The sequence below is a fragment of the Manis javanica genome, chromosome 9 (genome assembly GCF_040802235.1).
Source record: "Manis javanica isolate MJ-LG chromosome 9, MJ_LKY, whole genome shotgun sequence".
NCBI lineage: Eukaryota > Metazoa > Chordata > Mammalia > Pholidota > Manidae > Manis > Manis javanica.
The window spans coordinates 121,304,595-121,320,679 of record NC_133164.1 but is presented as its reverse complement, the minus strand read 5'-3'; the positions used below and the strand labels follow the sequence as shown (position 1 = coordinate 121,320,679).

The window sequence follows — 16,085 nt, the reverse complement described above, 5'->3', positions numbered from 1 at the left end:
GCTAATACACTCTAAAATGTATTTATGTTTATCGTCTGTCTCACCTAGAATGTAAGGGCGGCGCTCACTGACAAATCCCAAGTATCTACACTAGTGCCAGGCACTAAGCATCCGTCAGGTGGAAGAAGGAAGGCCTCTGAGAACAAAGTGTGAAGCGGCGAGGACCTGCACTGGTTCACACGGCCCAGCAGCAAAAGCGTCTGAAGAAATGGAGCCACAGACGCAAAATAATTGGTAGTTTATCTAAGCCCTTCCATACCTATACAGTCATTCTGACATGTGAAAAATACACATATTTGAAATACCTTTTTTACATTTAAAATAATATATGACATAGGATACATTGACATTTTAAGCATCAGTAAACAATGACCATGATATTTTTAAACATTTATAAATATTGAGCATTCTTAAGTACCAACAGATACCCAATATACTGTCAGTTCCACCATAATACTAGATGATGGACAATTTTAAAAAAGAGCAAAAAAATGATTAGTGAACTGATTAGTCAAATAAAATCTAAATTTTTTGATTTTGTCAAAAATCATTGACAAACCCATATTTTTTACCTATTTGCTACAGTGAGCAACAAATACAAATAATTGTAGTAGGTGCATAGTAGACAAATACAGTGAGCAACAGAGGCATTTTTACATCTCTATGAAAATGATTTTGAGCATCGATTCTGACATATTGCCACAGGTTTTCAAATGCAATAGCTGATCTTTTAGGATTCTGGATATAGAATCCTAAAATAAAATCATTTTTTTATTTTACTTAAATGGTTTTAAAATTATAATGGTTTTAAGACTAACACACAACTGGAATGTGAAGAACGATTTGGGGGCAAGGTAGGGGGATGGTCCACAATGTGTATAAATCACCAAATGCTTAAGGAAATAGAGCTTTCCCTAATAAAACTGGAGTCATCCTGGAATTCAAAATTACAAGCTTCAAAATGAACCAAAATCTTCATTGATTTCTCCAGTGAATGTGAATCCAGCGATTTGGTCTGGAACCTCTTCTCTGAACATAGAATAGTAGATAAACAACCTATGTTATCTCTGTAGTAAATCATATACACACACACACACACATTTATATGTATATATATTTTGGGGGGTGAACTTTCACTAGGATGAATGTTTTAAGATGAAAAATAACCTCCTTTACACCAGAAAGTAGACTGCACCTAACATAAGCAGGAGTCACCATGTAGGTTAACATTTGTCTGAATGAAATGCAATTCTACGACCGGTAAGGTCTAGACACTAACAGTGGAGGAGGAGCTAGCCAGATCATTTATATGAAGAATTGGAAGATAATGTACATCACTTAAGCAGTGGATTTATCTTTTTAATTATTTTGCTTAGTCTAATAATAAGTCTTCGTTCCCTATGGCCTGATTACTGGACAGTAGCAGAAGGCCTAGGAATACACGGAGAAGAGGGGTGGACTGGCTTCAAGGATGAGGACATGCTGCTGACAACTGGGCGACCAGGTAAAGTTAACAGCACTTTCATAAACAAGTATTTTTATCAGAGGCTTACAAAATGCAGTCCACTAATTGTCTACCATATTAGCTTTAGAATGAGAAAGGTACACTCAAAATGGGCTTTAAGCCAGATGTATTTCCATTTAAAAATGGTAAAATAATTATTGAGATAATTCTGAACAACAGAAGGGCTTACAAGGAAGATCTATAATAAGTTAATTACTAGGCACAATTTCAAGAGCAAGCATTGTATTTACAGTTTTGAAGTAGAGCTGTGCTCATTTTTGCCTTTAACTGCAATGGTTTAGTGAAGTTTCACAAACAGCGAATTACATTAAAAAATCAAGTTCAGCTTATATTGGGTTCTCTGCTGGGTCTTTATTTCACTGGAATATTAATGTAGATTTTTATTTCTTTTGTTACACAGTTATATATTTTGTAAATTAAACATCTAAAACGTTTGAAAGTCAGAATGATACTAGTTAGGTGAGCAGCTCACTTCGGTTTCTTTTTATATATGTTAATTTATTCATAATGTGGACCAAAGGTCCGTGTTGACATGTCCTTCAGTGTTGACTCCTACATCTCTGCCAGGACCCAGGTGACATGGCCAACGGCAGTCTGGTCGTTTCAGAAGCCCAGTGCTGAGCCCACTGATGGCAGGAGGCGGATGCTTGATGAATGTGGCTGAACACATAAATCTTGACTCCAGTATTTTGGTAAATAACTGAAAGCTCTAGTTCTTCTGTGAAATAGGTTCTACATTTACTGAGGGCTTCCTGTTGGCATGTTAAAACTAAAGTGAAATTTAGGTCAATAAAGATACGGTAATGTATGTAATGTAACATAAACAAATGAAATGTATATATACACATTATTTTTCTTTAAAAATATGCTATCCCTTATCTGGTGGAATATATACTAAAGTGTTCATGGGTGAAATTATATGATGTATTTGCTTTAAAATGGTTAAAAAAAGTATATCTGTGGGAAATACACAAAACAGTGGTAAAATACAAATAATTGTTGAAGCTGGGTGATAGCTACTTAGATGTTCTTTATACTATTTTCTGTACTTTGTAGTTTCAAAAGTTTACTAAAAATAATTCGAATGAATTTTAATAATAAAAATAGTTAAGGCAAAATAAGGATGTTATCTAACTATATAGTTGGATATTTTGCAAAGATCTGTACAAGACTATACACAACATTGTTACCATAGTGAAAACCTGGGAAAACTGAAGTGTCAATCCGCAGGAACAGTGCACCCAGGATACCCACATGCTGTGGAATACTATGCAGCCATGACAAATAAGACTGTCAAATGAAAATGTGGTTCCACAGTAATGTGTGGAGCCTGGTTCCATGTTCACAGCCATGGGTGTGAGTGTGTGTCCACTGGTCAGAGTGGTTATCTCTACAAAGAGCAGCTGCAGATGTTTTTTTTTTCTTTTTTCTTATTGTTTGTTGTCTTGCACTGTGCTTTTTACATTTTTTATTGTAATTTTTTATTAAGATATTATTGATATACACTCTTACCAGTTGTTTTTTCTTGTTACTTTTCTCTTGAAAATGTTTTGTACCACTTTTTTATAGGGGCATATGTTAATTTCATGTTTGGAGGGGCGTTATTTTCCATAGTAACATATTATAGTTTTTCTCTTTATGTATTCTTTCTAGGTGATGGAATAGCTTTTTAATTTAGTAACTGTTTTAGGTCTTAATTTAAAGTGGGAAAGTGCTATACTTCTAAAAGATTATAAAATCTGAAATAGATTTTTAAAAATGAAAACTTTAAAGGCATCCTAACACAATATTTTTTCTCAACCACCTGACTACATTAAATTATGTCAAAAATGACATGAAACAGAACATTACAAAATAAATAGGAGTAGCAAGTACCTTTCTATGAATTCAAATCAGGCTGAAAATTCTATTAATTATAGAAAGAAAAGCATTTGAAAGAGAAAACAAAATGTTTTCTAGTTTGTTCATAAGGAATTTTAATTGAAAATATTCCAAAAATTCTGTGCAAAAAAGTATTTTTGGATGTTTTAGTAATATGTTTTTTCTTAGTATAAAACAGATGGAATACTATCAAACAGAATGGAATAAAATGTAATTTCCAGATGTATGGTTTTGTGAATCCAGTGCTGTGGACTTAGCATTATCAGCTAAATCTCAAGTTCAACTTTGGCCAGTACTCCAACAGTGTTTGGAGTAAATTTTAACTTATTAACCTTTGAAACATATTGTAAGGTTAATTATCTTGGGCATGTGTTCTAGCGGCCGTGGAGTCTGATACCTTTCGGTAGTCTGTGCTGTGCGCTCCCACACACCCTGGAGCAGAGCGGGAGGAAGTGCAGCGGGACCTCCCTCCGCCTCCTCCTCTGGGGGCCCTTACTACACATGATGGCTGCTGTGTACAGTCCTTACTCAAGGGCTGTGTCACTCCCAACATCTCCTAATTCCTTGCTGATTTTAAGCTTCAAGGAATTTAAAAGTAGCTCCTGCTTACCAAGACATGGCAGACCCCTAAACCTAGCAATTCCAATTTGGATAATTAACAAAAAATAAAAAGGTATCAACTAAGTTACCTGGTGAACATTTCTTCTTTCACATCCACATCCTAAACTTTAGGGATGATAAGAGAGTCTTGGGTTTCGATTTGTCGTCATGTATCTGTAATCATATTAAGGAATCACATTTTGCTATAAATTAACCATATATACTTGCAGTTGGTTAGGTTATTCTGTTTCTTAATGTGTTTCTAGATGAACTTGAGCAAATAATTTAAATCTTTATTTAGTGGTTTTAAAGGTCTATCATGTGATACACATCTCCAGATAACAATTTTTACCTGGCTTCTAGAACTGGATTATTCAAAACGGACAGTATTGGAATGAGGCCTCTGAAGTGTCTGAAAATTCCTGATGTAGTTACCTTTTAGGCCTGTGGGCTGTTCCGCTTATTCCCAGCCTGAGGTCACTCACACCAGTTTCTTTGGTTTCATTTGCTGATTGTTTCTGTACTAGTTGGGCATCTTCTGTTTCTGTGTCTGATTCAAATATGTGTGGTTGTCTCTTCCCTTTGAGGGGACTGTGGCCTCTCCCTAAAATCTGTGCTATATATTTGCCTGCTAAATTTTCTTTTCCGCCTACTTGGAAATCAACAGCATTCTTCATTACGCCTAAATTGCTGGCTGACATCTGAGATACCGAATGACTAGATAGTTGTGTACTTTCATTTAAACTCCTGGTCAATGGTTTTCCATTAGAAGGGGGACATTTTGTCATACTTTCACAGGGTTCAGTGTTTTCTTCTTGCAGAGGTCTAGATGTCTTCAGATTCAAATTTCTAGCATTCATCTGAATTTTATGATTAGGTCTTTTTTTCACACCTCGATCTGAGTTCCGTTTGTCACCCTGGATCACACTAGTTTTAAGTGAAGACAACTTAGATTCTGCAACAACATGCTGTTTTCTTTTCAGGTTGCCAGGTTCTAAGATATTTTTGTTCACTTGTAATGACCAGTTTTTAAAAACTGGTATGACTTTAGGGGCAGTATTATTTTGAGAGCTAAAGGCTGTGCCCTGAACTTGAGGGTTTCCTCTGCTGGGCTTTGGCGCCCCCAGAGCTACTGGTGGTGCCCTGTCAGACCCGGGTTTCCTTCTGCTCTGAATGGACTGTGGCTGGAGCTGCAGGGCTGAGGACACACAGCGCTTCGGGTGGCTGACAGAAAGCTCCACCGTGTGGCTCATGGCTGCTGAACACGGTGTGAGACGCTGAGCCAGGGCGGGTTTTGTGGAAGCAGCTTCAGTCAGAGAGGACCTGAACATTTGTTTAGTGGTCAGATTGGGTGGCTTGACTTTGTTTACCTGAAAGGAGAGAGATTAAGATATTTAAAAAATGTAATAATGCCCTTGATAGAAAAGAAGGAAAACATAAAATATCATAAAAATAAGAATATAAAGTAACACTACAATATCTGACAGATAAAGAAAAACAAAAATCAAATGAGCCTTCTTGAGGAAACATATACATTTCTTAAGGTTTGTACCCTTCTTTAGAAACAATCCCTTCAAGATAGTATTTTAAGATAAAGATGTTATAATAAGTCAGGCAGAGAAAGACAAGTATCAAATGATTTTACTCATCTGTGGAGCATAAGAACAAAGCAAAAACTGAAGGAACAAAACAGCAGCAGAATCACAGAACCCAAGAATGGACTAACAGTTACCAAAGGGAAAGGGACTGGGGAGGGTGGGTGGGAAGGGAATGAGAAGGGGAATAATGGGCATTATGATTAGCACATATAACATAGGGAGGGCACGGGGAGGGCAGTATAGCACAGAGAAGACAAGTGGTGATTCTATAGCATCTTACTACGCTGATGGGCAGTGACTGTAATGGGGTATGTGGGGGGGACTTGATAATGGGGGGAGTCTAGTAACCATAATGTTGCTCATGTGATTGTACATTAATGATACCAAGAAAAAAAAAGATATGTGCTAAGCTGTGCCTAAACCAACTGTAAAGGCTGAGGTCGGCTACGGAGTGCCCGCCAGCAGTGCCGTGCCGCTCTCCTGCTCAGGACATCTTCCCCTCTTGCCATAGCTTTGCCCCTCAGTTTCGCAAGGACCTGCTATCAGTATTTGTTTATCACCAAAAAATAGTAAAAAGTAGCCCTCTTCTACTTTAGCTTGCATGTTCCATTGCCCTACGTGGATTCTAGATTCTTTGAGAATAGGAACCATGACCTATTCTTCTATCTTTCACATCCTTAAATGTCACCCATTTACTACAAAATACCTGTTTAAAGAAAGTAAATTAATGGAGGCGGTGGCTGCATTGACACTGGGCCTTCAAGCATAAACGGGGTTTTGCCTGTACAGCAGAGGCTGGCTATGGCTTCATCATTTGCATTCTCACTGCCTACCAGAGCGCTGGCCTGCAAGCAGTTCGCGAGTGGGACTCACACTGACTTGTCAGACACGTGGCAGAAAGTGTTTGTAGACTTTTGAAAGAATTAGGGTAATATGTATAAAATACAAGATTTATCGATTTTACACCATTTTTAAGTACACAATTCAGTGGCATTAAGTACTTCTGTTGTGTAACCATCACCCCCATTTCTAAAACCTCTTCTTCATCCCAAAGAAACTTTGTGGTCGAAGTAGTGACCCCACTTCCTTCTCCGGGCAGCCCCTTAGTGATCTAACCCACCTCCTGTCTCTGCAGTTGCCCCCTCTAGGTATCCAGTATCAGTGGGATCATACAGTATGTCTTTTGTGACCGACTGACTTCACTTAGCATGGAGTTTTCAAGGTTCATGCACATTGTAATGTGCGTCAGAATTCCCTTTCCTTGTAAGACTGAATGATATTCCACTGCATGGACATGCATTTGCTTATCTACCCACCTGGTGATGGGAGGTGTTTATAGTCTTTTAAATTATAGACCCATTGAGTCTTAAGAGTCTGTGACTAACATGACAATAATCTGAAACATGGCACACAAAGTTCTTTTCCCTCAGAGTTCCCTTCCCACATCAAAAACACAGATTCACAACTTGCAGTAAAATTTTAAAAACTGCTAGGAATAATATGCAAAGCAGGACAACTGGTTTTTCTTTCCAGTATTAGAGATTCATTTGTTGAGTGGAACTGAACAGAGAGTAGGACAGGTGTTGGGAGATAACAGCTGTAAACAGGCAGAAGAAAAGTTAAGAGAGTGATTCAGTTAGCTATTAGGCAAAATAAACCACACTAAAACTTAGTGGCTTAAAACAACAGTAGTCATGTTTTCTCTCTCCTGACCCGGGCGCTGACGTGACTCAGCTCAGAGTCTCTGGGGCAGCTGGGGTGGAGGGCTCTGGGCTGGCGTCACTGTGACGACTGGTGCTGGCTGCAAACCGGAATGATGGGAGCCTCCTCGTGGGGCCAGGCAACCCTCCCACGTACCAAGTGAGCTCCAGGGCCAAGCCTCCCAAGAGAGACGGAGAAGCTGTTTTCACCCCAGTAACCTGGCCTTGGAAGCCACGCAGCACGACTTCCATCGCAGGCCCTCCCGGGCCCAAGAGGAGGAACAGGCTCCATATGGCAAAAGGAGTGTTGCCACTGGTCGGAAGGGCCTGCGGATCCCGAGTGCAGTCCGTCTCCAGCCAGAACCCATGCCAGTCCCTCACCGCCTCCCGGCCCCCAATGTCATCGTCTAGGTGCAGAGGGAAGGGCTGGAGTTCCCTGTAATGGAGCTGCACACAAACCTCAACAGGGCTCAGAGAGGCTGTGGGAGGTGGAGGAGCCACAGCCCAGCTCTTGCTTCACACAAGCGGGCTGCTAACGTGCGTGCCCAGAGCCTGAGGGCCCCACTGGCCTCACACAGGCTTTCCAAGTGTGAACATGGCCCTGCTTCGCCACGCCTCCCCATCACGTGTTCCTGCTATGCCAGGACCGTACGGAGAAAGGAGTTCAGGGAAGCATATTTCAGCATACTCAAGCTGACATATTACAAAGTCACCACAGAGAATACTCCTCCCCCCCCTTGACTATTCTTGGGAGTAGTGGGGAGACCCAAAAAATTCTTGGGTGAGATCTGGGGTGACGCTGAAAAGAGGTGACCCAGGATCACTTCTTGTCTGTAGGTTTCTGGAGCTGGAGGCTTATCCACATCAGTAGGGCAAAATGACCTTTCTCTTTCCTTCCCCCCCCAATTTTCAGAGGGCACAGAAGAGGCCCCAGCTGGGTTTCATGAGCCCGAGCAAAGGGATGCAAAGGTTCCCTGAGGAATGAGCTGGCTGGTTGCCCCTGGAAATGGCCAGCCTGAAGGACAAGGCCCCCAGTGCAAGGTCTGTGTCAGTCTGCTAGGGCTGCTGCAGCAAAGGACCACAAACTGGGGGCCTGAACAACAGAAACGTGTCCACGCCCTGGAGGCTGGAAGGCTGCCACCACAATGGAGCAGAGTCAGGGCCGTGAGGAAGGGACCTGGTGAGGCCTGGCCCCTCGGCTGTTGGCAGCCATCCTCAGATGGTATCCCCCTGCATGTGTGTCTCCGATCTCCCTTCATAGGAATACTGGTCATGTTGGATTAGGGGCTCCAGTATGACCTCATCTTAATTATAGATGCAATGACTCTATTTCAAATGAGGTCACATCCTGAGATACTGAGGGTTAGGATTTTAACGTGAGTCTGGAAAGAGGGGGACACAATTCAATCCATAATAGGGTTTGACATGTACCTCTGGAAAGACTGAGGAAGGGATGCAGCTGTGCTTCTGAAAACCCTCTCCACAAGGGAGCTAAGAGAAAACCTCGTACACCGTCTTCACCAAACTCCTTATGAGCAGACACAGCCAATATCAGACCGACCCAGGTCAAGAAGTGACCACTCCCATTACCCAGCTGTGACTGGGCAATGGGAGGCATGGTCTGGGGGTCGACACTCATTCCAGCCCCCTCCTAATGCTCCTTCCTGAGCTAGTGCCTGGAAACCAAAAATGGTCATCTTCTCCTTTGCAGCTAGGGTTCAGGATACTTTTAGGGTCAACAAACCAGATACACTCCCACAGTATTTGGCAGGAAGAAGTGTGGTAGTCATACTTCTGCAAAGTCGGCTGAAAAGCTGAATCACGAATGCCTTTGGTGTTTCAGTTGCAAGGTTAGCAGCTGCCCACGAAGCCACTGCTCTGAGGGTGTCCAGAAACAAAGCTCAGGGGTCACTCTGCTGACGTGGTCCACACCGCCTGATGCCCGCCACCCACTATCCTACCCCAGCTTTCCCCTGCACACAGACGCTGTCACACCGAGAACGCTTCTTAAATCTGAATGAAATTCTACCTCAAAGGGATAATTTGTCACAAGTGACTGGGTCATCTTGAAGTTCTACATTGAATGTTTTTCTATTTGAAAAAAAAGGGTACAAGAACTAAATTCAAATCAAAGAACAGCCATTCTGAGGGATCCTTGGCTCTCATGTACTAATAGTAACTTGTCAACAACATACACACTTGTTGTAGGCAGTTCCTATCAGAATAGATTATGTGTATGCTGACATAAAATTCATTTAGAATATGTGCCTGAGATGTTTACATTCGCACCATTTCACCTTCATCTCTCAGAAATACACATCCCATGAATATAATTTCCAAGAGCTTGTTTTGCCCCCTAGCCTGTCAATGTATTATTTACTAATTCTTCTGGTTTCTAAAATATAGTAAATAACCCAAAGGGGAAAACCTCTTGGTTTATATTCAAATTTATAAAGACTACAAAAAGGGTCTAGGTAAACAGCAGATGAGATCATAAATAATTCACAAATCTTAAAATGCTTAATGGTTAACAAACTAAAGCTTTATGAATTCATAACCCAACAAAAAACACATGCTTTGCTACATTATTACCATTATTCTGCCAGGTGTCACTGTCAAATGTTGGTGTACCTTTAGTTCCTAGAACTTTATATACAAAATTACATAAGTTGCATGTAAACATAAAATTATAAAGGAAAAACAAAAGCTTTAATCTATATTCAAATATGAATGGATATCTAGTGGAGGCCTAGAAGATGAAATTTGAGGACTAAGATTACTGATCAAATTTGTCTTATCTATTAAAAGCTGGTTCTGTGCATTGTGTTTCTGGTTTAAAGTTGACGGTTCATTTAAGCTTAGATCTAACCACGTTTACAGGAAATATGGAGTTCAGAAAGATATTGACTTTAAATGGCATGAAACAAGGAAGGAACCAGTCAAATCCAGAATATGGGACATTCTCCACAGCAAATGGTCCAATTTTTTCAGCAAGTAACTGGCATAAACAAAAGGGAAGAGGATTTGGAATGTTATAGATTAAGAGACCTAAGAGAGATAACAACCAAAATTATGTGGGCCTTGCTTGGATTCTGATTTAAATAAAACTTCTAAAATAAATCTTTGAGATAAATAAGGAATGGGAATATGAGCTACTATTAGATACTAAGAAATTACTGTGAAATAATTGTTCAAGAAGCTCTTATCAGATAGTGATGCATATTAAAGCCTTTATGGATGAAATAACCTATCTTGGATTTGTTTAAAAATATTCCAGTGTATCCCCCAACTCAGAAAAATGTCACGAGTTCAATGATAGTATAATGAACTTTCATATGCCTAATTTCTTTTTATCTTTAAGAATTTCCACAAGCTTAAAGGGAAACTAGATTGGCCAAGTACTCCTGCTAATTTTTTAAAGTCAGCTGAATTTTATCACATAGCCTCACCAATATATTTTTCACTTTTTAAACATATGCATTTTAGCACTGCATGGATGTTACAGCTAACGTACAGAATAGGACCTACCATTTATTGAAAGTTCACTCAGTACAAAGAACTGTTCTAAGTATTATCTAATCCTAAAACCAAACACAAAACCTCTGTGAAGTAGTGTGAAGGACACAGCAATTGTGAAAGAAATTCTTTATCCCAAGAGTCTGATGATTAAATGAGATAATGCACATAAAAGCAGCTGGCACAAAGAGGGCATGCAATGAAACTGAGCAGGATAAATTCTTATTGTCAGGCTCTCAAATGTCAGGAGCAATATAAAGGCCAGAATTTTCAATTAAGCATTATTTTACATTTAAGAAACAAACTTTCACAAGCATACTGTCCAGATGCATGATTTCTAAAACAGACATGGGCTGGAAATATTCAATATTCAATAAATATATCCAATAAAAATGCATGATGCAATGACATATCTTCTTTTAAATTCCTCAGATTTGGAGTTGGCCAGCAACTAAACTTTAAAAAATTTTATGTCTGGGCAAAGCTTTAAGATTTATTATCATAAAGCTGTCAACTAGTGTTTGTCCACCCACACTCCCTTCTAAGCAAATGGCTTGCCTATGCCCTGACTTCTAGGCTATCATGTGTATCATCTATACAAGGTGTTGGCCCCTGACTCATGGATAGGGAATCCACAAGCTGGTGAGTGACAGATGACGTGACCTGGGGTCAGACAGACACAGGTTCTGGTGGATTTTAGTTGAGGATTAAAAGAAAGTGAGACTATTAGCATGGTGGATAAAGCTGAAAAAATACCATGAATCATAGCATTTGAATCACAGCAAATCAACCCCACATGAAAACGGTCATCAGTGGAGAAACCGCAATAAGCAGACGGCACTCGTAAATCAAGGAGGGAGATGGAGCTGACACAGAAATAGATAATTCAGTGTATTTTAAACTTTTCAAATTGTTCAAATTTTTGTCTTTCCTTTTGATATAATGCATAATTGTCATTTAAAAGAAAGATCACTGAAAAATTTTATTAAATTTTCTTAGGTTTTTCAGAAACTTCCCTTTAAATTTTGTGGGGGGTTTTGTTTTACAAAGAAATCTTGTTCTAGTGAGTGTAGAGGATGGGTCAACATATTTTCTTCATCAGTTTTGCTTACTTGCTACTTTTTTTCATAAATAAGATTCCACTTAGTGTATCATCTTAGTATATATATTCCACTTAGTATATACAACAAAAATGTCATTAATTCAATTTCTATAAAGGGAATTATTCAAAGGCTTTTTGATCAATCAGACTCAAATGAAGTAGCAGAATTTCAAAGTGAACTTGGATTTCTATGAGGCAAATGTTTCCAAACTGTAAGATCATTTATTCGTCAAAAAAATTAATCAACACCAATTATATAGCAGACACTTGACATAAGATGCATATGATCTCTACCCTCTGAGAGGTCATGCCAAGTTAGAAAAAATAGACCCATAAACAACCATAATGTCAAGTTAAATACATTAATAGTAACAAATGGCAGTGACAAATGGTTAGGTACAATAATAACACATAGTATTAGGGAAACACTGAGCTGAGAGACAAGAGTTACAGCAAATGGGTTAGGCAGTCCATCACAGAAGGCAAGAGACGCAGGAAGACAGGTGTACTCCACAGGACATGCAGTCTCTTACCTGCACATGAGGCTTAATTAGGTCGTGTGTGTAGTAGCATGGTTTAGTTGTCATCTTTATGGGAAATCCACATATGTGGGGCAGTTTAGATTTTAAATCTAAAAGAAAACTTTTCAACACACCTTCCAAGTCTACCCTTGGGAAGAACTGTATGGGCTGACTTCTGATGCAGCTGAGAGGGTATCTGAACGATGTTAAAGAACAATGGAACATTTTTGTACATATAAGATAGCAAGTTCTATGGAACTAAACTATTAAAATAGTAACTGTCAAAAAGGCACACATAACTAAATCCTAAGTGTTTTAGATATTGCTTATTCCATATTATCCAAAGCTAAAAAGCATGTTTTCTCACAGGGATCCAAGACAACGCACTGTGTCCTTACAGGGATTTCTATACATATCTTCCCAAAATGATTTATAAGACAGACATTATGACCTTTATAAATTATAAAAATAAGTGTTTATAGTAATCATCAGGTTTCATCTCCAAAAGCAGTAAAATCTCAGTACAAACAATGCATCTCAATTCTATCCACCTGCTAAAGGCAGTTGTTTGAGAAAATATTCTGAAGACTTGGAATAATATCTTGGCACCTAATGAAAGGGAATGGCTGATGTCTGTCAGTCTCAGTTCCACACTAAGATTTGGGTTAGGAAACATGGAATATGAAGAAAGAACATTACGGCCGTTCCTGCTTCCATTCTGAAACAGCTGTTGAGAATACAGAGATGCAAACTGTGAAATCAGTACGAGTTAAGACCGGAGTTTCACCTTAGCACGAGGGTGCTTTACTTGTGTGAATTTAAAAAAATGTTAATGGAGTGTATAAGTGCAAGTCAAATCCTCTAAGCTTTGCCTGTAAAATTAAATAATCTTCCAAAAAGAGACATATTTGTTAAATGACTAATTCTTTAAAAATTCCACCCTTTCATTAACATCCAAAATGCCACTGGAGGGAGCCCTCAGCTAAGGAGAACCCTGATTCTTTCTACCAGGAATCATGTAAAACTTTTTTCTGTCTGAAGTTCCTTTTGCTGTCTAATATTGCAATAGTATTCAAGGAAAAATTACCATCATGAGGCTCATCCTCAAATAAACATAGGAAAATTCTAAGGAAAACAAATGCTCAAGCAGATAAAAAGGAGTAGAGGGGAAAGGAGTAGAGGGGAAAGTAGTTTCATTTAGACAAACAGAAGATGGAAAATGATGATGAAATCAAGGGCAAAGTACAGCTAGATCATAAGGTGGGCAGAGAGCATGTTACAAGTGTGCATAAAGGATACGTGAAGGTCCTTCCTTCTAGCATTTTGAAGTAGATGCTGCAGTATGTTTTAATATTTCCATCATCTTCTGGAAGTTTATAGCCATACTAAAAATTAAGAACAAAGTTGAAATTCTTGAGAGGAAGCTAAGCTAAATTCTAAGAAGCAAAATCAAATAACTTTTACCATAATGTATATTTCTACCCCTTACCAGGTCATCCCAGTACATCTGCAAATCTTCATATGAGTGAAAAGGACAGTCAGGGGGTATGGTGTGAAGAATACTTATTATTTGCCCCATTTTCATACTATAAAAAATAAGAGTTGGTAAAACTTTATAGCCAATGCTTGTATATAGTTTTAGTTAACTGTGTGATTTAGGAAGTGTTCCAAAAGAGTTAGCAACTATCAGCACATAAGTAATAAATAGGCAGCTGCTTCTAGTTTCAAATACACATTGTATTCAATCTTAGCTAGAATTATTAGGAAAAACTAGACAGAACTGATGCAAACAATGTGCCAACTATAAACACAAAATAATGGCTAATAAAACATTGCCACACAGAGATGCCTGGTAAATGTCAGACTGAATGAATCAGTTAAATCTATGTTCCCTGTCTACCTCCTTCTTTGCTTCAGTGATTAAATTATTGGCTGCTTAAGTTCTTGTTCCTAAGATTTCATCCCAATAGTTAAAGCCATTTTTTCTAAATATAGTACGAACTTAAAACTTAGCTCATATCATCATCAAAAGATAATGAATCATTAATTATATATATAAGTTTATAAGGTTGTAATAATACTTATAATTTCATAAGATATCTAGAAATTTTAAAAAATTAGATCTAACAAAAATGTAAATGTATAATTAAGTAATTTGATAAAGGAAATTAATGGCTTCTGTATGACAATATTTCAATACTTTTTCTAAGTTACCAGTTTCAAAAATTCATAAAAATGGACTATACTTATGCACATATCAATGTTGAAGCCAAATACGAACTACTGTATCTTGAACCCACCTTAGATACTAAAATTTGAAATCTTACCTTGGCAAAACATAGCACCAGCTGCTTAAAATTGAATGTCCCTTAATGACAGCATCCTTGGTAATATCAAAATCCTTTATAATACTCTGAGAAATATCAAATTCTCTTAGCTTTTAATGGAAATAAGATTGCAATGCATAAGTCCTCAAAAGAATTTGTAAAGAAAAAGATTATTTTATTACATACACACAGAGTAGTTTAAAAAACTTAAGTCCCTCTGCGTCATGCACGGCCACCTGGAATGACATAATCAGAATGTCAGCCCACCGTGTTTCTCCTCTGTGTGGTATGGCTGGCATTTCAGGCTTTTCTTATCTTCCAAACCTAAACTCCTGTGTTATACATATTTCACGTGGTTTTCAGTTTGATTGCATTAATTCCTAGGAAACTGAATCCCCTCCAAAGGAAGTATTTGCATTTTATAAGAATAGCATGTTAGCTAAATTTTCTGATTTTTTAACTGGAGGATGAGTTCAAAAGTCACACCACAATCTGGCCTTTCGGAGAAGAGCCAGTATCCCCAGCTTTCCTTCTGCATCTCTTCCACCCGCTGGGAAGCTTTTTCCTCTGGTCCTCAGGTGCCCTAGACGTCCAGGGTATCAAAGCTTGTAGTTAACCGACAGCTATTTGCCACTTACAGTTTTCTCACCCCCTGGGGCATGTTTTTGTGAGTCAAAGATACGGAGAGACCTCAAGTGAGGTGAAGAATAAAGTCTTTCTTAATGGCCTAGAGAACACTGCTAGGATTAGAAAGGTTAAAAGGGGGGATGAAAGTTTATGAACCAATCATCATACAGCTTTTGGGGAACAATGTTTAACTTCATTGCTTATTGCTTTTCAATGAACTCCTGCTAAACTGGCCAATTTTTAAATTTCCTGGGCAAGTAATAAGCATTTTAACAACACATTTGCTTAAAGCACTGCCTCCATTCTGATTTATCCGTGTTCTACCCTAGATAGGGATCCATCTCCTCTAGATTCAGCAACTAATCCTTCTCTGAATTCCTATAACACTAAGGGTAATGGAAATGGGGGAGCAGGGTAGGGTAGAAAAGATTGTAGGAAGATGAAGTGTTGGTTATGTTGTGAAGTCAGAGAGCAAGGATGCTAAGAATGAACAAGGCTAGGTGTTGTCCTGTTCACTGGAGGTAAATATTGTGCTGTGATGTACTGTGCTTAAGAGATAAGTGGCCTAAGCTATGTGATAAGAAAGGATGGTCACTGCAGGATAGCAATGAACATCAGAAAAATCTGCCTGCAGGTGGATAAATAGATTATTTGAAGGAACACAGAACCTAAAATTGAAGTCAAAGAA

General features: G+C 38.6%; 1 protein-coding gene across 11 annotated transcripts in view; it reads right to left on the bottom strand.

The window, feature by feature from the left end:
• Positions 1-230: 230 nt before the first annotated feature.
• Positions 231-16,085, bottom strand: part of C9H18orf63 (chromosome 9 C18orf63 homolog) — a 35,582-nt gene continuing 19,727 nt past the window's right edge. For 6 of the 11 annotated variants that reach the window (XM_037007371.2, XM_073213226.1, XM_017663282.3 and 3 more), the window contains 7 exons: positions 14,771-14,880; positions 13,933-14,029; positions 13,743-13,828; positions 12,456-12,639; positions 4,442-5,376; positions 4,096-4,180; positions 231-1,029 (listed from right to left, as the gene is read on the bottom strand). In XM_037007371.2, coding sequence (XP_036863266.1) covers positions 4,135-4,180; positions 4,442-5,376; positions 12,456-12,639; positions 13,743-13,828; positions 13,933-14,029; positions 14,771-14,880 — 1,458 coding nt within the window. In that variant the 3' untranslated portion in view covers positions 231-1,029; positions 4,096-4,134. The other 5 variants (XM_073213228.1, XM_073213229.1, XM_073213222.1 and 2 more) reach the window with 4 other exon arrangements.